At 49.1% G+C, this 21438-nt stretch overlaps 1 protein-coding gene and 1 non-coding gene across 6 annotated transcripts in view; both read left to right on the top strand.

The window, feature by feature from the left end:
- Positions 1-21073, top strand: part of Kif1c (kinesin family member 1C) — a 28033-nt gene extending 6960 nt beyond the window's left edge. For all 5 annotated transcript variants that reach the window (XM_034505429.2, XM_034505428.2, XM_034505427.2 and 2 more), the window contains 10 exons: positions 1156-1325; positions 1492-1571; positions 1664-1739; positions 9502-9581; positions 10917-11011; positions 15774-15857; positions 16410-16596; positions 16719-16791; positions 17509-18123; positions 19778-21073. In XM_034505429.2, coding sequence (XP_034361320.1) covers positions 1156-1325; positions 1492-1571; positions 1664-1739; positions 9502-9581; positions 10917-11011; positions 15774-15857; positions 16410-16596; positions 16719-16791; positions 17509-18123; positions 19778-20455 — 2138 coding nt within the window. In that variant the 3' untranslated portion in view covers positions 20456-21073. The remainder of the gene's footprint in view (positions 1-1155; positions 1326-1491; positions 1572-1663; positions 1740-9501; positions 9582-10916; positions 11012-15773; positions 15858-16409; positions 16597-16718; positions 16792-17508; positions 18124-19777) is intronic.
- Positions 561-664, top strand: LOC117712262 (U6 spliceosomal RNA). Its single transcript, XR_004607310.1, has one exon. It is a non-coding gene; the product is annotated as a U6 spliceosomal RNA (small nuclear RNA).
- Positions 21074-21438: the final 365 nt, after the last annotated feature.

Here is a 21438-nt window from a genome sequence, read left to right as displayed (position 1 = left end):
ACTGCAGGCTGTGTGTCTTAGAGAAATTCTCGTAAGATGACAAGTTTTTCTTTTCTTTCTTTGTTTTGGTTTTGAGTCTCACTGTATGAAGCCTTGACCCTTCTGTACTTTAGAGGTTCCCAACCTTACTGATGCTGCTGCCCTTTAATACAGTTCCTTGTGTTGTAGTGATCCCCAACCATAGAATTATTCCATTGCTACTTGATAACTGTAACTTTTCTACTGTTATGAATCATAATCTAAATACCTGATACACAGGATATCTAATATACACCTCCAAAGGGGTCACAGCCCACAGGTGAAAACTGCAGCTGCTGTAGTCCCTCCTATCGTGGACTGTAAAGTGCTGGAATTATAGGTTGTTTTGAAACAAAGTCTCATGTAGTCAAGGTTACCACACACCCACTATCTTCTTGCTTCAGACTTCCAAGTGTTAGGATTATAGGCATTTGTCCCTGGGCCTGCAAACATGGCGTTCTAATTAACTATAGCTTAATAGTCACCGACAGGGTGGTCTTTAAGTGTGGCGCTCAGCCTCACTGGTAAGAATTAATGGTCATGTGCTCACTTGGGCAGCACAAATACCAAAATTGGAATGATGCAGAGATTAGCATGGCCCCTGCTCAAGGATGACACTCAGATTCATGCAGCATTCTATATTTTTAACAGGAAAACAAAGCAAAAACTACCAAAAATATATATATATATATATCCATGTGGGAAGATACGTAGTCCATATTAACTGGATCAAGTTCACACTCTATGTTTAGTGTCACTGTTGGTCACACCTAGGATAGAGTGCTGAGAGGCACCGTGGAGAGAATGAGAGTCTTCTAGGGAGGAGAAGGAGATGAGGTGGCAAGTTGTCTTGCTGAAGGAAAAGTGTATGGCATCTTATCCTAGGGGCACATGATGCAGGGCGTCTTCAAACCCAACCCAGCTAAGAGCTTCCTGGTAGTGGAACCAACTGGCAGCTTGACCTCAGGCAAGAGTGAGGCTCTCCCTCCCTGGGGTCTCAGCTGCTGTCATCAATGCTTAGGAGGGCCATCTCCCTGGTGGCAAATTGCCCAGATGTCCTCTGCAGTTCTCTGTGACTCTCTTAGTCTTGTCTCTGATCAGTTCTGTCTTAGCCTCTTCTCCCTTTCTCCCTTCCAGGTCTAAAGGTGGAAGAGGGGAGTCCTGGAGGTGTTCTGCCCGCTGCATCGTCTCCCCCTGCCCCGGCTTCACCCTCATCTCCTCCTCCACATAATGGAGAGCTGGAGCCCTCATTCTCACCCGGTGCCGAGCCCCAGATTGGGCCTGAGGAGGCCATGGAGAGGCTGCAGGTGGGGAGGGGAGCTAGATCTGGCAAGGGTGGCAGTCTGGGCGCTGCTCCAACTTTCTTTCTCCAGAACCAAGGCTGAAGTGGAGGAAGGCATCTCAAGCGTATGGTGGTCTCTGTGGTAGGTGTTGGGCCTGACCTTTGCGTTCTGTCTATCCCAATGCCTTCAGGAAACAGAGAAGATTATAGCTGAGCTGAATGAGACTTGGGAGGAGAAGCTTCGAAAGACAGAAGCTCTGAGAATGGAGAGGTACGAGGGGCCAGAGGGATGGCTGACACCTCTGCAGGGAAAGATCATGGGTGGCATGATACGGTTGACATTTGCCTTTCCCTTGCTCACAGAGAAGCATTGCTGGCCGAGATGGGCGTGGCTGTCCGGGAGGATGGCGGTACTGTGGGTGTCTTCTCTCCAAAAAAGGTGTGTGAGGGGTTGGGCAGAGTGGCCTAGAGAGCTCTCTGGGTGCCTGAAGAAGGGGTTGGATGTGGTCTGATGGGCCCTGACCTAATCCTCGAACTCGGTGCCTCTGCTTTATCCCTTTGTCATCTTTCCAGTCCCCACACCTGTCTGTGTTACGTGGCCATCTCAGGCAGTCAGCTAGAGAGTTCAGTGCTTGTTAAATGCTTGTAGCCAACTACTATAGGGTTCACTGACAATGACAGTCCCTACCCTGTGGTGACCACGAAGCTCTGTCAGCCTAACTCTTTACATACATGCGGGTAAGAGCGCTCTCAGACTCGGTCTCAGGATTTACTGGGAGAATGGCTTAGTCTGGAGAGGGGAGGAGCTGGGAAGTACTGGTGCATAAGCTGTCTGCTTGAAAAGTTAACTTAAAAAGCTAACTAGGGGGCTGGAGAGATGGCTCAGCAGTTAAGAGCATTAACTGCTCTTCCAGAGGTCCTGAGTTCAGTTCCCAGCAACCACATGGTAGCTCACAACCATCTGTATAGGATCTGATGCCCTCTTCTGGTGTGTCTGAAGAAAGCAACAAATGTATTCATAGACATAAACAAATAATTTTTTTTTAAAGCTAACTAGGGAAGATGAGTGGAAAACAGATGGAGAACTAAATCTGACAGTGATTATGGTGGTTATGATGGTTATTGGTCTTCATCAGAAGCATCGCTGTGGCCTAGAGATGCAGCAGCTGAATTTCTTTTTTTTTTTTTGGTTTTTCGAGACAGGGTTTCTCTGTGTAGTCCTGGCTATCCTGGAACTCACTCTGTGGACCAGGCTGGCCTCGAACTCAGAAATCCGCCTGCCTCTGCCTCCCAAGTGCTGGGACTAAAGGCGTGCGCCACCACTGCCCGGCCGCAGCTGAATTTCTTAGGAAGGTAGAATTTCTTGGTAGAGAGAGGTCATGATGACATGAGGCTAAACAAACGTAAAGCGTGGTAGGCAACATGGCGCGTGCTGCCAGACAGCTAGTAGGTGCTCCGTAGAGCTTCGCTGAGGAGGAAGGAAGCAAGGCCAGTGTGGTCAGGCCCTGTTGGGCCAGAACAATACTTAAAATACCTCAGCATAGCTACCAGATGTGGTGGTACATGCCCAAAATCCCAGCATCTGAGCATTGGGTGGCAGACGTAGGAGGAGCTAAGGGTCAGGGGCAGCCTGGGCTATGTGGTGAGTTTAAAATTAGTGTGAGCTTTATAGTGAGATTCCATTTCAAAAAAATAAAGGTTGGCAGGGCGTGGTGTTACATGCCTTTAATCCTAGCACTCTTGAGTTCAAAGAGAGTCTGGTCTACCTAGTGAATTTCAGAGCCACATAGTGAGACCATGTCTCAAAAAAGGAGTTCTAGTTCAGTGGTAGAGTATTTGCTCAATCCTCAAGGCCCAGTGGTAGAGTGTTGCCCATTCTCAAGGCCCTGGGATAAATTCTCAGCAGGAAAGAAGAGAGAGGTAGAGATTCAGAGGCTGGGGGTGGTAGACTTACAACCAAAAACAAGACAGCACAGCTGGGGTGTACACAGATGGAGGGATGATGCAGAAGCCAGTCTGAGCAGAGCAGGAACTTCCAGTCCCACCAGGAAACCAGCCTGGCCTGTCTGTTCTGTACATAGTACATAGTACAGAACGGGCTAGGATCAGGCCCTAAGTCAGGTCAGACATACTGCTCTGGCTAGTCAGTTAGTAGAGGTTCCACAAAGAGGAACCTACCTGGTTCTAGGTAGGCCATGGGAAAGAGGCTTACTGTATTTTGTGATGTCAAGACTATCTAGAAAATTCAGCAAGCAGGAATCACTGAGCCTTTAGTTACAAATTTGTATGCACACATAATATTACTCTCTAGTTTTTGAGATTTATTATTTATTTTTTATGTGTTACCAATGTTTCACCTGCACATCTATGTGTACACCATGTGCATTTGGTGCCCGAAGAGTTTAGAACAGGACATTGGGTCCCCGTGGAACAGGATTGCAGAAGGTTGTGAAAAGCCACGAGGTGCTGAGAGTAGAGCCCTGAAGAGTAGTCATTGCTCTTACAGCTGAGCTCTCTCCAGCCTGAACTCATTACCTCATTCTTTTTTTCTTTGTTCTTTTTTTTTTTAAAGAAAAAAAAGAAAAAATTCAATTTGCATCCTGATTGCTGTTCCCACCTCTCCATCCTCCCTACCCTTCTCCTCTAAGATCGTGGGCCCCCCCCCCCACCTCATTCTTTTTTTTTACTGCATCATTCGTGTGTCTGTGTGTGTGCACATTTACACGCATGAGCCCATGTGTGGCAATTAGAGGACAGCTTGCAGGAGTCGATTTTCACCTTCCACCATGTGGGTTCCAGGAATTGAATTTAGATTGTCAGGCTTGGCAAGCAAGCATCTTTACTTGCTGAGCCATCTTGTTGCTCCCACGCTACCCCTTAAGTTAAAAACTTTTCATTATTGTGTGTGGGCACACACAAACTGTGTGTCGGCGCATGCGTGCCACCATGCTCATGTGCAGGTCAGGGACAGCTTCATGTCGTTTGTTCATTCCTCCTAGCTTTATGGGGTGTTCTTGTTTCGTTTCTGATGGTGTCCTAAGGCACCCTGACCAGAAGTCACATAGGCAAGGGAAGGGTTAATCCAGCCTACACTTCCAGGTTCTAGTCCATCATTGCGGTAGGTCAAACAGGAACCCATGTTCCGCACATCACATCCTCAGTGAGGAGCAGAGAGGCCGCAGTGCCTCGCTTGTGTTACGGCTTGCATCTAGCCTTCTTCTGTCTTACTTCTAGAGAATGGTGCCACAGTGAGCCAGAACCCCCTACATCAGCTAACGATCAAGACTGTCTCTCACAGCCATGTCCGTAGGCCAGTCTGATCTGGATAATCTTCATTCAATTCTCTTCATAGGATTCTAGGTTGTGTCAAGTTGACAGTTAAAAGTAACCAGTACGCCTGGGTACAGGGCATGGGACACAAGTTGCCAGACTTGGGTGACAAGCAGCTTTACCCACTGAGCCATCTTGCTGGCCCTAGCTTCAATCTTTTAACAATAGTGTTTGCATACATTTCCATTTAAATGTTATCTTGCCTTTTTTCATGGAGTCAGAATATTTTGTTGGATAAGGACCATTTATTTAGTAAGCTTTCTACTGGTGGGCATTTTTTTTTCACATTCTCTTGATACTGTAAATGATGGTATAATTTTATAGATGCCAAAAATCAGGCATGGTGGTACATGTCCATAATCTCAGCAGTCAGAAGGCCGAGGCAGGAGAATTGTCAGAAATTTCAGATCAGCTAGGGCTATACAGACCTCATCCCTCACTTCAAAACAAAAGACTGTTATCTGTAAGACTAGACTCTTAGGAGTAGATATTTAGAGTAAAGTAATAACCTTTAATTTTTATTAAGTTAATTTTTTTTTTCAAAACAAAGTTTTGGCCGGGCGGTGGTGGCGCACACCTTTAATCCCAGCACTTGGGAGGCAGAGGCAGGCGGATTTCTGAGTTCGAGGCCAGCCTGGTCTACAGAGTGAGTTCCAGGACAGCCAGGGCTACACAGAGAAACCCTGTCTCGAAAAACCAAAAAAAAATAAAAATAAAAATAAAAATAAAAATAAAATAAAACAAAACAAAGTTTTTCTGGCTCTGGCTGTTTTAGAACTCACTCTGTAGACCAGGCTGGCCTTGAATTTAGAGACCCTCCTCCCTCTGCCTTCCAAGTGCTTGGAATCAAGTGCCCAGCCTGATTTTACTTTTAAGGTAAGGTCTCACTGTGTTGCCTGGCTAGCTTGAAACTTCTTATATAGACCAGGTTGGCTTTGAATTCACAGAAATCCACCGGCCTCTTATCTCCTGGGTACTGGGATTAAAGGTGTGTGCCACTGTCCTAGCTCTTTATTTTTGTTTATTCTTGTTGTGAAGTGCCAGGGACTGAACTTGTGACTCTGTGTGTGTGTGTGTGTGTGTGTGTGTGTACACATTTGTGCATACAGGTACTCAGGTGGAGGCCAGATATTGCCGTCTTTCTCAATCTCTTTTCCACCTTATTTTTTTTTTTTGAGACAGGGCCTCTGGGTAAATGTGGAGGTCACTGATTAATTAGCTGTCTGGCCAGGCATCCCAAGAATCCATCTGTCTGTCTCTACCTCAACAGTGCTGGCGTCATGGGCACAGGCTGCTGCTGGCCCTGGTTTTCTATGGTTGTTGGAAATCCTTGTTCCTGCATGGCAAGCCTGTTTACTGATTAAGCCATGACCTTCCCTCTCTATCTCTTCTGATTTTATTCCCTATCTCAGAATTGCTAAGCAGTTCAGGTTAGCCTTTTAAATTTTTTTCTTTTTAGTACCTTTATGTGTTTATTTTAGGTATTTTTGAGACAAGAGTCTCAGTTATACTATAGCTCAGGCTTGGCTAAAGATCTCTATGTAGTCCAGGCTGCCTCAAGCTCAAATTTACGATAGTCCTCCTCCTTGGTCTCCCAGACTCTGGGATTACAGACATTCACTACCACACCCAGCTGTGGTTCTAAAGTTCATCTAGAGACAGGCCGAGTGGCTCAGCAGGTAAGGGCACCTGCCACCAAGCCTGAGGCTCTGACCTCAATCCCTGTGACCCATGAGGTAGAAGGAGAGAACTGACTCCTGAAAGTTGTTCTCTGCCTTTCACATGCACACTGGGGCACTAGTGCACCCTCACATGCTAATTAATTAATTAATTAACATGAATAAATAAAAACAAGGTCTTGATCTAAGCTGAAGTGCCCTCTGACGATTGTATTCAGGCCAGTTTAACTCCCAAGGGCGACCTGTAGGAGAGCCCATTTGTCTTCTCCACTCAGTGCCCCAACCCTTGCCTTTTGTTGTCATTAATTTAAGTTTATTTATTTATTGTTTTTGTTTTGTTTTGTTTTTTGGTATGGTTTCATGGAGCTCGGGCTGGCCTTGATCTTTAACTCACTGTGAAGTTAATTTTGGTTTCAACTTCTGATCCTTCTTGCTCGCATCTCCCAGGTGTGACAGTATAGCCACTTGCCATCATCCATGGCTTCCCTTGTCTTTTTCAAAACCCTTTGTTGGTCAGACTTTATCAATGTGACTGGTGAGCGGGAGTCTTCGGATAGTTTGTACTTCCTTATTGTGGTGGGAATGAACATTTCTCAGATGTTTAAAAGACAAGAGAGCTGTTAGGCTTACTGGCCAAACGGGTTTGGTAGGGCTAGCCATAACATAGGAATGGTGGGATGCAAAGTTGGGCAAAGCTGTAGTTTGTCTTGGAAAGAGTAAAGACTCTAAGGGAAGACTCTTCTTGCCAGGACCCCAATTATCAAGCCCAAGGACTTCCTAAATCAGTGATTTTCAAATCTGAGCTTCCTTCCCAAGGGCTGATGTTCGGAGTGGGGAGCAGGACCTCCCTACCTCAGCCTGGGCTGATTGGCTCCTTGCTTATCTGCTTGATATCCTAGACTTCGAGATAAGGTTTCATTTGAACAAAGAGTTCCTGGGCTGAGCAGAAATTGAAAAGCACTGCCCCAAATCATGTCCCCGCTCCCTAGGGATAGATCAGTTTCTGCTTCCAGAGCCCATCAGTGTCTGCCAGTCTCAGGACAGGTCTGACACTGTAATGTAGGAAGGAGATGTGAGTGTCCCTTGAGGCAGTTCTGGCAGCAGCCGCTATGAGATGCCCAGGGAGAAGCAGGCAGATACTCTGGGCACAGTCCTGGGCTCACACTGCAGAGTGCATCCCAGAGAAATCTTGGGCCTCTCCTAGCAGTTTTGCCTCTATGCCCTGTGCCTTTTGGCCTCAACACTTCTGCCAGTCTTCCCCCCTCTGAAACGTCTTCCTTCTGCATGTCATGCCTTCATTGTCCCCCCAGATGCATCCCATCCTGCCTTTCCCACAAAGGCCTCCACAGTGCGAGCTCCCTGGTTGCCCTTTGTTTCTCTTTGCATATGAGTTGCTGCAGAATAGCGGACCTCTCAACTCCCCGAGCAAATCAGTGAACAAATAATCCAAGCAAGGGCATGAGAAAGTCAACAGTCTCTGTGGTCACGCAAACCTCCATTTTTTTCTTTTCTTTCCTTTCCTTTTCTTTGAGACAGGGTCTCGCTAAGTAGCTTTAGATGGCCTGGAGCTCACTATATAAACCAGGCTGACATCTGGGTCAGAAATCCACCTGCCTCTTTCTCTTGAGTGCTTAGATTAAAGGCATGTCCAGGCCCAGGTCATTTTCCCCATTTGTAATGAGTGGTGTTTCCACACCAAGTCTTGCCTTCCCATGTTGGCTCTGATGGCCTGATAGGCCAGCCAACCAGCCATGACTGTCTGACTCAGCCCTGTCCCGCCCAGAACCACCCTGAGGTGAGTTAGAATGCTGAAGCAAATCCTTGTATAGAATGGAGGCTTCATTGGTTGGAGGGCTTAGGAAAGCTTCATGGAAGGGGCACTTGAGACAGACCCAGAGGGAAATGAGGTGAATGATTTTGACAGTGTGGGTGGAGATGGTAAATAGGCTGTACTGGGTGTGGGAACATGGTGGAGCTAGCAGCTCCCTCAGCAGCCAGAGGTTCCCAAGACCTGTTTCTGGGGGTGCTGAGCAGTACACTGGGCAAGAGCACAGAGTTGGGGAAGAGACCCTCAAAAGGGCTTGGACATGTGAGCTGGGGTCCAGGGAAGTCAGAATGTGGAGCAGAGTCTAGTCAGATGGGAGTGTCCATCGAGGTTTCTGGCCATCAGGCGTTGTGGGCGGGAGACTGGGAACCCAAAACTCAGGCAGTCTGAAGAGGGATGGTACAGGGTGTGTGGGCCCAGGCAGCCACCATAGGGAAAGGTCTTTTCCTGGAGTGACAGTGTGTGGCCTAAAGAGTATGGAGGGAACAAGTTCAGTGTGTTCCCCAGAGGTACATACTTGAGGAGGGTGGGGTGACATAAGAAAGACAGGTGACAGTGTGCTGTAGAGGCAGAGAGTGGGTTACTCGCTCACTGAAAAGCAGCTTAATGATCAGTCAGGTGTGTGAGGCTGTGGGCAGGAACAGCTGCTGGAGTAAGTGACCCTGGCCTTAGGTGAAGAGGCTCAGGGAAGGGAAGGAGTCTGCTTCAAGAAACAGTTTTTTGTTCTGTGTGTTTAGTCAGAGCCATGCTACATATCCCAGGCTGTCCTTGAACTTGTAACCCTTTTTGCCTCTGTGCCTGAATTATAGATATACATATCATGCTTAACTTTTGTTTGATTTTAAAATGGAGGGTGACACTTGTTTTTTAAATTATTAAAAGTAATCCATGCTCATAGAAATTCAAGGTATAATGGAAGGCGGGGTGTACCCATTTCCTGACCCTGCCCTTCTCTTCCTTCCCAGAAGTTACAAGGCAGATGTGTAGGAAGAAGCAATGGGGCTGGGGGTAGAAGGGACACAAAGAAAACAATGTTGGTGCAGGTGTTATCCATGGCTTCTAGCCAGGGAGTTTGCAGTGCTGAGACAGGCTCTAGGACAGGCTACTAGGGGTGTGGGTGTGGGTGGGGTGGGGAGATGGCTTTTTAGGTCTAGCTGTGAGTGAAGATGCTGTGTGAGAGTTGGGAACCAGAGGTGCTTGGGGAAGGATGGAGGGTGGAAGGCTCCCCACCAGTAAGAGCAGAACGAGCAGCGGACAGTACCAAAACCAGAGACATCCACTCCTAACCCCCTGTTCTCTTCTTCTCTGTGGTCATTCTGATTATCATGAACCTTTAGCCCTGACCACCTCTGCCTGTCTATCTACAGACTCCCCACCTGGTAAATCTGAATGAGGACCCCTTGATGTCTGAATGTCTTCTCTACCACATCAAAGATGGCGTCACCAGGTAAATACTTTCATATCCTTCAGGGTGGTATGTGACTGACACATTGATCATTGTGACTCTCTTTGGTGGCCACTGCAGATTCTCCAGGTCTCTGGACAGCTGCCTCCCTGAGTGCTCTTTCAGCATTTTTTCTTTTCAAAGACTTTGTTTATTTGTGTGCGTGTGTCTGCGTCAGGGAATGCCACATGTGTGCAGGCCCACAGAGGCTGAAGGAGGCATCAGATCCCCTGGAGCTGGAGTTATGGGCAGTTGTGACCTGCCTGACATGGGTACTGGGAACCAAACTTAGGCCTCCTTAATTGCAGTACATGTGACTATGTGGCTGGGCATGGTGGCGCACGCCTTTAATTCCAGCACTTGGGAGGCAGAGGAGGTGGATCTACAGAGTGAGTCCAGGATGGCCAGGGCTACACAGAGAAATCCTGTGTCCAAAAAAAAAAGGTAGTACAAGTATATGCTCTATGCTCTTTCCTAACCAAGGAGCCATCTTTCCAACTCTGCACCCTCCCCACCACAACCTCCCGTTTTGAGACCTTGTAGCCCAAGCTAGTCTCAAATTCAAAATTTTCATGTCTCAGCCTCTCAAATATTGAGATTATAGGTATATAATGGTGTGTGTGTGTGTGTGTGTGTGTGTGTGTGTGTGTGTACTCCTAACTCCTCTCTGATCTTGAAAAACTGTTGAGGCCCCCAGATCAGTGACCAGTCTGTAATTCTTGGCACCTTGTCACCATGGGGTGGCTCCTGGGAAAGAGGTCTTACTGGGGCAGAAGAACTGGTGGGAACTAGGCTGCTGCTGTCTTAGCCTCTAAGATTCCTTAGCAGCTGAGACCCTAGGGGAAGGCAAAAGGAAACCTTGGCTGGCGCCGTGCTGTGAGAGCCAATGTTCACAGAAGGCTCCAGGCTGGTCCGGCAGTGGTGGCGCACGCCTTTAATCCCAGCACTTGAGAGGCAGGCGGATTTCTAAGTTCGAGGCCAGCCTGGTCTACTGAGTGAGTTCCAGGACAGCCAAGGCTATACAGAGAAACCCTGTCTCAAAAAACCAAAAAAAAAAAAGAAGTCTCCAGGCTTGAGCCAGGTGGCTTGAAAACCTGTAGATAAAGGTGTAAGGCTGCCCAAGCTGCCCTTTCCCCTTTGCTGATGATTAAGGATCAGCAATGCCTGGGCTCTAGTCCCAGCTTCAGTATTGCTCATGTTCCCCTCCCTGGACCCCAGTCTTTGTTTGTGAAATGAGATTAACATTTGACGAGCTGGATGAGCTCGTACTCCTGGGACTCGGGAGGCAGCTGGCAAATATTGAACATGCTTAGAAAATGTTGGCCATTACTCCCCCAGGGTCGGCCAGGTAGATGTGGACATCAAGTTGACTGGCCAGTTCATCCGGGAGCAGCACTGTCTCTTCCGCAGCCTCCCTCAGCCTGATGGAGAAGGTAATGACCAGGAGGGGAGAGTAGGATTGCTAAGATAGAAAGGGGCCTGTGTACCACACACGAGCCATGCAGAGGAGGGTGCAGCCTCTCCCTCTGTAGCTCTGAGCTCATGGGGAAGCAGTGTGGGCATGGGGCTCTGTGTGTGGCTGTGGACAGCTGGGGTCTTGAGACACAGGTAGCAGACACTCTACATTGGAGAGTGAGACTTGGGTGGTGAGGAAATAGAAATACTGCCTTCCTTCATTCTTTTTTCCTTTAGCTCTGTGGTTATTATGTTTGAAACCTGTATTTGTTTCAATAGGATATCTGAGTTTGTCTCTGTGGGAAACTTGGGTTGGTGCAGCTATGGTGACAAAGGTTTCTGAACGCTAAATGACCTAGGTGTCCCTGTGGTTCCAAAGCTCTTGGGCCTTTTGCTCTTAATATAACTATAAAGCTTTTAAATATCCCAGGTTCTAGCCAGGAGTGTTGGCACTTGGGAAGCCGAGGCAGAAGAATCTCTGTGAGTTCGAGGCCAGCCTGGTCTACACAACAAGTTCCAGGACAGCCAGGGCTACACAGAAAAACCCTGTCTTGGAAAATCAACCAAACAAAAAGAATCCCAGGTTCCGAGGGTGACAGCTTGTTAGACATATCAAGACATCGCACAGTTTAGAGTGTTTGTTTCATGCTGTTGAGGATTGAACCTGGGGCTTCACCGTGTGCCTGCTAGACAAGAACTCTAACAGAGCCCGGTGCACTACCACGGAATCCTTTGGGCTTCACCGTGTGCCTGCTAGACAAGAACTCTAACAGAGCCCGGTGCACTACCACGGAATCCTTCGCCCCAACACATTTTCTGTTTGCTTTGGATTCTCTTTGTAGGTCATACTGACCTCACACTCTTAATCCTGTTGTCTCAGCCTCTCAAACACTGTGCAGGCTCCATACCTGGCTTTCAGCACTTTTTATGTGTGTGATATGTATATGTGTCTGTGTGGGTATGTGTGTGTGTTGTGTTCGTATCGAGGCCAGAGATTGACATCAGTTGTCCTCTGTAATCGTTTCTCCAGATTCTTTTTCAGAGACACAGTCTTTCCGTGAACCTAAAAGCCCAATGATAAAGCAAGCCTGGGTAGCCAGGGAGCTCCAAAGAGCCACCTTCTCCACTTCCCCTAGCCCTCTGGTGACATTGTGCATTACCATAGCCAGCTCTTACCGGGGATACAAAACTCAGGTCTACATGCTGGTGGAGCAGGCACTAAGCGTTAGCCAGGAATGTACATGTGGAGCAGAGGCAGGAGGTTCACTTGAGCCTAGGAGTTGGGTGCCAGCCTAGGCACTGTGTAGAGACCATTAAGAAAGAAAAAGAAGAAAATACTATCATGTTGCTTACAGCTCAGGTTAAGACATTCGGTTTCAGTTTGGTTCAGTCAGGGTCAGCAGATTGGTGCAGTCAGTCTGGTCTGGTTTGGGTCCCCTTGGTGAATAAGCGCTTCCCCTTTTGGGGCTGGAAGCTGTTAAATCAGTTCAGAACAGCAAGCTATTGCTGAGTTCCTGTTCTGTGGTTATCCTCAGGCCATAGGCTTGGGAAGGGAGATATTAACGTATGTGAGGTCTTGTAGAGCAAGCCCATGTTCCAGGAGTCCATAGTGTGTCAGAGGAGGTGACACACACAACATGTGGCCATGTGACAACTGTGGGGCAAGCCCATGTTCCAGGTGTCCACAGTGTGTCTGTCAGAGGAGGTGACACTCACAGCATATGGCTGTGATACCTGTGGGGCAAGCCTATATTCCAGAGTGCATAGTGTGTCAGAGGAAGTGACAGACGTTTAGTATGCAAGACTGTGACATATGTCACAATAAAAAAAACAGTCTGTCTGTGCTCCAAAGGGTAGTCTATCTGGGCTGTTCTAACAGTGGACTTAAGATTTACTAGAGACAGGTAGAGAAGGTGTAGGCATTGGGGACGTGCAGTAGTTATATAGACTGACCATCTAGTTTTCTCTTTGAGTTGTCTCAGCTCATAGGAGACAGGACTGAGGTGTCCAAATTAGATAATCCTAGAAAACAACAGAACTGGATCGAAACACAGATTGACAGTTGCAGGGGCTGTGCCCTTGGCTGTGCCCTGGCTGCTGGATTCCTGAGGGTCAGGAACCAGGAAATGAGGACTGGGAATGTGGCTGGTGTGGTAGAGTGTCCGTGGAGCTTGTGTGACGCTGTGAATTCGCACTCCAGTACTGCACACAGCTGAATGTGTTGGCACGTGTCTGTGATCCCAACCCCCAAGACAGGGCGTTGGGAGTGTGTGGGGTGGCAGAGAACCAGGAGTTAAAGGCTATCCTCCCTGTAGGGTATTAAAGTGTCTGCTGACTGGTCTGGAACAGTCACCTCAGGTCCCATTTTCTTTCTGTAACACCACACCTGTTCCATCCTTTAGATAATCTTTAGATTATCTGCTTTTAAAAATTGTTAGAATTTCCAGGCAGTGGTGGCATACCTTAGTCCCAGGACTCGGGAGGCAGAGGCAGGCTGATCTCTGTGAGTTCAAGGCCAGCTTGGATTGCAGAGTGAGTTCCAAGACAGCCAGCGCTACACAGAGAAACCCTGCCTCTAAAACCAAACAAACAAACAAAAAAAGTTACAATCATCCTGTTGAGATATGTTCTTCTTTAGTGTCTGTGCATGCTTGTGGAAGTCAGGGGACAACTGTCACAGCTCAGTTCTCTCCTTTTGCCATATGAATTGGGAGGATTGAACTCATATCAGGCGTGGTAGCAATACCTGTACCTGCTAAGTCATCCTCACTGGCCTTGAATTATCCTAGTCTTCATCTACCTTAGTGGCTAGGTTAAGGTCTGGGAGAGCAGGGGTTGGTGGTTTTTACTTGGCATATGGCTGAGTATTGGGGCATGGTGGGAAGTAAATGAGAGTAAGATAAACTGCCCCCACTCCTGCCAGTCCTCTCGATGTTCTCAGTCATGCAGGGTTGCCCTTAGATGTGTCCTTCCCAGCCTTCCTCTGCCCATTGACATCTAAGTCATCCACTTCAGCTGGACTCTCCTCCGTCACGGAAACCTTGCCTGTCCTCTGTCCATAAGCTAGGGTTATCTGTGCTGCCTTGGTCCTCCCTCTGCACCGCCAGTAGGCCCAGTACCTGTTTCTGTTTGATGCTGGAATCCATCCTAGTTCCCATGGTTTTCTATTACTTGTAGTATAAACAATTTTTAAAAAATGGGGGCGGAGAGCCAGGCTTAGTGCACATGACTTTAATCCCAGCACTTGGGAGACAGAGGCAGGTGGATCTCTAAGAATTTGAAGCCATTCTGGTCTACAGAGTGAGCTCCAGAATAGTCAAAGCTACATAGGACATAAAAAAGTTGGACTGGAGAGATGGCTCAGCAATGAGGAACACTGTCTGCTCTTCCAAAGATCCTTAGTTCAATTCCCAGCATCTACATGGTATCTGTGATGGGTTCTGATGCCCTCTTTTGCTGTGTCTGAAGACAGCAACAGTGTACTCAAAAATAAATAAGTAAATAAATAAATCTTAAATAAAAATAAAAGTAAGTTAGGCTGGGGATATAGCTTAGTGGTAGAGCCCTAAGTGTAATCTCTAGTCTACTTGTCTGCCTCTGTGTGTGTGTGTGTGTGTGTGTGTGTGTGTGTGTCTGTCTGTCTGTCTGTCTGTCTGTCTCTCTGACACACACACACACACACACACACACACACAGAGTAAATAGAAAAAGTCTAGACATGGCGGCACACAGATTTAATCCCAGCGTTTGGAAGGCAGAGGCAGACAGTTTGAGGCTAGCCTTGTCTACATAGTAAGAGTTCTAGGACTACACAATGAGACCCTGACTCAATAAATTGAGAAATAGATAATTAATAAGTTGTGTTTGCATATTAACATTATATTTTCAACTACTCTGTGAATAAAGACTTCATTATCCCAATTTATAGAAAATTTCAAAACCTAGATAATTTGTTAAGTATCACTGGCTCAGCAGTCATAGATCCTGGTCTTAGGAACTTGAGGGTCCTCCAGTAAAAATAAGATACCACTTCTTAAGAGGGCTGCTTTGAGTATCTTTGTGCTCCTGTAAGCAACGACCTCAAAGGTAGACAGGTATTTGGGTGGGATTTTTTTCTATTTGTTTTCTGAGGTAGGGTCTTAACCATGTACTCCAGGCTGAGCTCAAACTCATTGAACTAGACTAGCTAGTTCAGGCTAGCTAACCTCAAACTTCCAGCAATCCTTCTGCCTCAGCCTCCTGAATAATGGGCGTTAGGATATGTGGCACCATGTCCAGCTAGGCTTGGGCTGACTTTATTTATCCTATGTTGGTTGTGACTTGAGAAGATTAACTGGATGGCAGCCATTTGCGAGATGCAGTAGACAGAGTGCCCACTAGAGGCATCCAGATCTGGATAGGGGTAGTGTTAATAAGACAAGTGGGAATGGACGCCTGGCAGGCTGCAGTGCTGGGGCCTCTGAGAATGATGACTTCTGAGCTGTGATTAGGGAGCGTGGTGGTGGGTCCATAGGATCCACTGCAGAGGATTCTGGGAGTCACAGTAGGGTCTCTAACCCTCCTTCTGCTCTTCTTTTCCTGTGCTGCCTGCCACCAGAGGGGCTGTGGCACCCCTGCAGGTACTGGGGTGGACCTGGTGGTGCATGTGTGCTTTGGGGGTGAGATAAGGTGGGAGTCTAACCACAGTACAGTGTCTGAGAGTCTAATCTTTCCCTGGCCTTCCTTTCTCCCTCCACTCAGTGATGGTCACACTGGAGCCTTGTGAAGGAGCTGAGACATATGTCAATGGGAAGCTTGTGACGGAGCCGCTGGTGCTGAAGTCAGGTAGAAGATGTGTCGCAGAGGCTGGGGACATAGCTCAGAGGTAGAGCGCTTGCCTAGCATGCGCAAGGCCCTGTGTTCAATTCCCAGTACCACACACACACAAAAGATGTGTTACAGAGTGTAGGCCTGGGACATAGCCTTCCTAGGAAGTGCTAGGGCAGGGCTTTCTGGGTACCTTCTAGGATGAGACCTTGGGATAGATCAGAAAGGTCAGAAAGAGTGAGGACAGGAAGGAGCTGGGAGAAGAGATTACTGTGTGAAGTCCTGGCTTCTTGTTTCCCTGGGGACATGGGAAGAGGATGCCTTTTCTTCCCGCAGCTCACCTGAATAAGCAGATGCTCCCTGGGGTCCACACCTGAATAAGCAGATGTTCCCTGGGGTCCGCACCTGAATAAGCAGGTGCTCCTGGGTCAGTGAGAGGCGCATTGACTCTGACTGTTTCAGCTTTGGGGTGGTAGAGCAGGTCCCCTGGAATCAAGGGCAAGATCTGTGCTTAGGCCTGGACATGCTTTTGCTGCTGTGGGTGAGGAAGTCTGCTCTTCCCATTTCCAGGAAACAGGATTGTAATGGGCAAAAACCATGTTTTCCGCTTTAATCACCCGGAGCAAGCACGGCTGGAACGAGAACGTGGGGTCCCCCCACCCCCAGGACCTCCCTCAGAGCCTGTGGACTGGAACTTTGCTCAGAAGGAGCTGTTGGAGCAGCAGGGCATAGACATCAAGCTAGAGATGGAAAAGAGGTGCGAGGGCGTCCCCCATGGGTCCCTCCGACCTCTGGGAGCCTAGCATTCCCCTGTTGGTGATGCCCGCTGCAGTAGCTCCAGGGACCTCACAGCTTCTTCCTCCCTCTGTCTGATTCCAGGCTACAGGACTTGGAGAATCAGTACCGGAAAGAAAAGGAAGAGGCTGACCTTCTGCTGGAACAGCAGCGGCTGGTGAGGGACAAGTGGGGGTCCAGCAGAGCCTGGAGATGGGCAAGTGGACAGACTAACAGTGAAGCTGGCATCATCTCAGCCTAGCTTTGTTCTTGGTTTCCTGGGTGACTTCTAGCAGGAAAAGTTAGGAGAGAAAGGTGAAGTAGAAGTAACCATTGCCATGTACGGGAACTAGCACTCTGCTCAGTTAATGGTGCTCCCTGCACTGCAGTGGTCCTGGCCCCTTGAGATCACTTCCAGGTGTCATCATTCATGTAAGATTGTTCCTTAAATGGACTTTTAAGTCTTTAACCTTATCCCAAGAGTAATACATAGTCATTTGCTGCATAATGACAGTACTGTCAATGACAGACCATGTATACAGGGGTGGTCCCGTGAGATGATATCAGCTAATAATGTGTGGCTGCCTTGACTTATTTTAATGCAGTCTGTAATGCTCAATGATAAAATCATTTTAGGACACATTTCTCAGAACACATCTCTGTAGTTACGTGGCACATGACATATATGCTCAAAACCCCAGACACAGTTAACTGCTACTATTAGACTTGACAGCTGCTGTTGTAAGTGGTTCATCATCAGAGTTAGCTTTGCTGTCCAGACCAGTCCCTGAGAGGCAGGTCCTGGGTCCAGGTGTACTAACTGGATGGTTCCCTGTGTCTACTGACACAAGGGTGGTCTCTGAGGTGGCCTTAGTTCTCTTCTTTCTGGCCCTAGTATGCAGACTCTGACAGTGGGGAAGACTCTGACAAGCGCTCTTGTGAAGAAAGCTGGCGGCTGATTTCCTCCTTGCGGGAGCAGCTGCCCCCTACCACAGTCCAGACCATTGTCAAGCGCTGTGGCCTGCCCAGCAGTGGCAAGCGCAGGGCCCCTCGAAGAGTTTATCAGATCCCTCAGCGACGGCGGCTCCAGGGCAAAGACCCCCGATGGGCCACCATGGCTGACCTGAAGATGCAAGCCGTTAAGGAGATATGCTATGAGGTGGCCCTGGCCGACTTCCGTCATGGACGAGCAGAGATCGAAGCCCTGGCTGCTCTCAAGATGAGGGAGCTGTGTCGTACCTACGGCAAGCCGGAGGGCCCTGGAGATGCCTGGAGAGCGGTGGCCAGGGATGTCTGGGATACTGTGGGTGAAGAAGAAGGATGTGGAGGTGGTGGAGGTGGCGGTGAGGAAGGAGCCCGTGGGGCAGAGGTGGAGGACCTCCGGGCTCACATCGACAAGCTGACAGGAATTCTGCAGGAAGTAAAGCTGCAGAACAGCAGTAAGGACCGCGAGCTGCAGGCCCTGCGGGACCGGATGCTCCGCATGGAGAGGGTTATCCCGTTGACCCAGGTAGGAAGCCTGCTGGCCAGTCTTCCCTCCCCTCCTTCAGCTCTTGCCTGCCTGTTAGGATCCTGCAGCGTCCCATCACATACCGACTTTCTTCCCTGTCTTTTGAAAAGGCTTATTGAAGTTAACAGGCTCTGTTTGTTTTTTGAGTTTATGAATCACATGCTTCACAATCTCCAGATTGATTCTAAAAATAGATTGTATATGGGCTGGAGAGGTGACTCAGCCACTAAGCTGCTCTTTCAGAGGACCCCAATTCAGTTTCCAGCACCCACTTAGTTGCTTGGAACTCCAGTGCCCTCCTCTGGTCTGCAGGCACTGCACACATGTGGTGTATAAATATACGTGCAGGCAGAAAAATAAATAATTAGATTCTACAGGCTTCAGGTGGTAAATGCTTGCCACCAAAACATGAGGATCTGAGTTCGATTCCCAGAACCCTTTTTGGGTACAGTGGTGCACACTTACAATCCTAGTGCTGTAGGCAAGAGGGAATGGAAACAGGCAGGTCCCTAAGGCTTGTTGGCTGGCTGTCTAGTCTACTCCGTGAGTTCTAGGGCAGTAAGGGACCCTGTGTCAAAAAACAAGGTCGACACACTTGAGGAGGACACTGAAGGTTGTCTTCTGCCCTACACACACACCCTTGGGCCCATGTCCGTGTACACATACGCATAAAAATATCTTCACAAAGACACAGTGCAGATTCTGGACTAGGTATGCTTAGCACATGGCTATAATACTAGCTCTTAAGAGGCAGACGGGAAGATCAGTAGTTCAAGACCAGCCTGAGGTACATCTCAAAAAAGAAACAAAAGTACAGATTCTGACATCCACCAACCCTAGCATACCCAGTGTTTCTCTGGTGGTCTGTGTCTAATAGACTCCCGAGGTGTTTCTGAAGTAGAGTCTGAGAACCACTAATAGAGAACAGCACTTGGTGGCTACTTAAAGCCTGTTCCTATGTGTCCACAAAACTAGCCTCCCCTCTGATCACTCTGGAGAGGCTGAATGGGGATACTCCCCTTTCTCCCCCTTTGCATGTATTCACTCAAATATACATTGTGACGTTGTGTTACAAGCAGCTTTGCCCTGTTCCAGACACCCTCTAAGGACACCACAGATGGTTATAGTCATGACTTGAGGTTACCAAAAGCTTCCTCTCCAGAGTGGCTTCCAGTCCTGTCCCCTCACAGACCCCACTGCAGCTGCTCTAGCTTGCTGGGCATGCTCATATCTCAAGGCCTTGGGACCTGTTGGTCTGTCCCTCCCTGGTTTCCCCCCTGCAGTCATACTGCTGGCTTCTCACTTCCTCCAGGCCTTGACTGAAGTACTGACCTCTCGGTGAATTCATGGTGGCCGCCCTTAACTGGCTTCCTGTCCTTCCTTACTCTGGTCTCCACCTGAAGTGGAGCGCACTTAGTTCTTACGGCACTTGGTGGCAAATGGTGTTATTACTGACATCATTACACAGATAAGAGGTGGCAGACAGGATTGAGCCCATACCGTTTAGTGGGTGGGCCGATGCTCCTAGCGCCATTATCTCCAAACCACACTCTACACCCCATCTGTCCCTCTAGGCTCGTGTAATGTACTCTTTGAATCTCGCACCGGGTACTGTGCTCTCCCTACATCTCTTTTCTCCTATTCTCTCTCCCAGGATCTTGAGGATGATAATGAAGAATCTGGTTTGGTCACCTGGGCCCCACCCGAAGGGTCAGAGGCAGTAGAGGAGGCAGTGCCCAATGACCACTCACCAGCTCTCCGGCCCACCTCACCACCCCTGTCCAGCTGGGAGCGGGTGTCGAGACTGATGGAAGAGGACCCTGCCTTCCGGCGTGGCCGCCTTCGCTGGCTCAAGCAGGAGCAGCTGCGGCTGCAGGGACTGCAGGGCTCTGGGGGCCGGGGTGGGGGACTGCGCAGGCCTCCAGCCCGCTTTGTACCCCCGCATGATTGCAAGCTGCGCTTCCCCTTCAAGAGCAACCCTCAGCATAGGGAGTCCTGGCCAGGAATGGGGAGTGGAGAGGCCCCAACTCCCCAACCCCCTGAAGAGGTCACTGCCCCCCCACCTCCCCCTAACCGCAGGCCTCCAAGTCCCCGAAGGCCCCACCGTCCTCGCAGGAATTCCCTAGATGGGGGGAGCCGATCTCGGGGAGGGGGTTCTACACAGCCAGAACCCCAGCACTTACGGCCCCAGAAGCACAATTCTTATCCCCAACAGCCCCAACCTTACCCACCCCAGCGGCCAGGGCCCCGCTACCCACCATACACTACCCCTCCGCGAATGCGAAGGCAGCGCTCAGCCCCTGACCTCAAAGAGAGTGGGGCAGCTGTGTGAGTCCCACATGCTGGGCAGACAGGGCCTAGTGAGGGCCCTTGCTAGGAGGAAGGAGCCCGCTGCTTTCCCAAGAAGCCCTGGGCCAGGGAGGCCAGAAAGCAGAGAGCGAGAGAGAGGGAAGGTCCGAGTAGGTGGTAGAAGATGCCGAGAGTGAGCTGGAGGCTGAGGGAAGAAGAGGGCGCGGAGTTGCCAGGAGCAAACCAAAGTCAAGGAGGAACCCTAGGAAGTTGTCTTGGGGCTACCCGTTGCAGGGGGGAGTCCCACAAACGCTGCTATGGGTGGGCGGGTGGGCTGGGGTCTGCATAGCCAGTGTTTGACTTTCTTTTTGAGTGGGTGCAACGGGGAGAGAACCAAGAGTGAGGTGGGTTCTCCTCCCCGGCTCTTGTCCGTCCGTCTGTCCGTCTGTCTGTGGTGGATTTCTGTTTCCAGGGAGGTGTGGGATCCTAAGTCATTCCCTTCCCCTTCCAGGCCTCCTGCTATATTTAGGGGACCTGTCTGGTTTGGCTGGAGCCCCACAGGAGTGTGGGGCCTCTTAATAAAGGATAGCAAACAGCTTGTGGTTGGTTGGGTTTTAGTAGAGGTTCAGGTTGTGTGAGTAAAGTGTATCGTTTTACTAAGCGTGTCATCTCACGTCATTTCTGCACGTGCGTGTGTCCACCTCATCGGCACTCCAAGCAGGCAAATGCTGCCATCCTGTTTTCTTGAATTGAAAACCTGTCCCTCTCTTCTGGGTACATAGCCTGATCTTTCATTTCTGTTTGCTCTGGGTCTCTGCCCAGGTTCTGTACCCTCAGTGGCCTTGATAAAGGAGATAAGGCTGTGAGAGGCGGTGGGCCCTTTCAGCCTGCCCGTGCCTGGGTGGAGGATTTGGGGTTCTACCTCATTCACTCACCTCACTTGTTTGAAAGGTGTCTGGACGGCGAGTGTGGACCAGGCTTCCTGCACCTCTTGTGTGTTTTCATTTCACGTTACTCGCCCTTCCC

The sequence above is a fragment of the Arvicanthis niloticus genome, chromosome 6, assembly GCF_011762505.2.
Source record: "Arvicanthis niloticus isolate mArvNil1 chromosome 6, mArvNil1.pat.X, whole genome shotgun sequence".
NCBI lineage: Eukaryota > Metazoa > Chordata > Mammalia > Rodentia > Muridae > Arvicanthis > Arvicanthis niloticus.
Note: the sequence above shows the minus strand (reverse complement) of the source record. Positions and strands in the feature narration are given on the sequence as shown.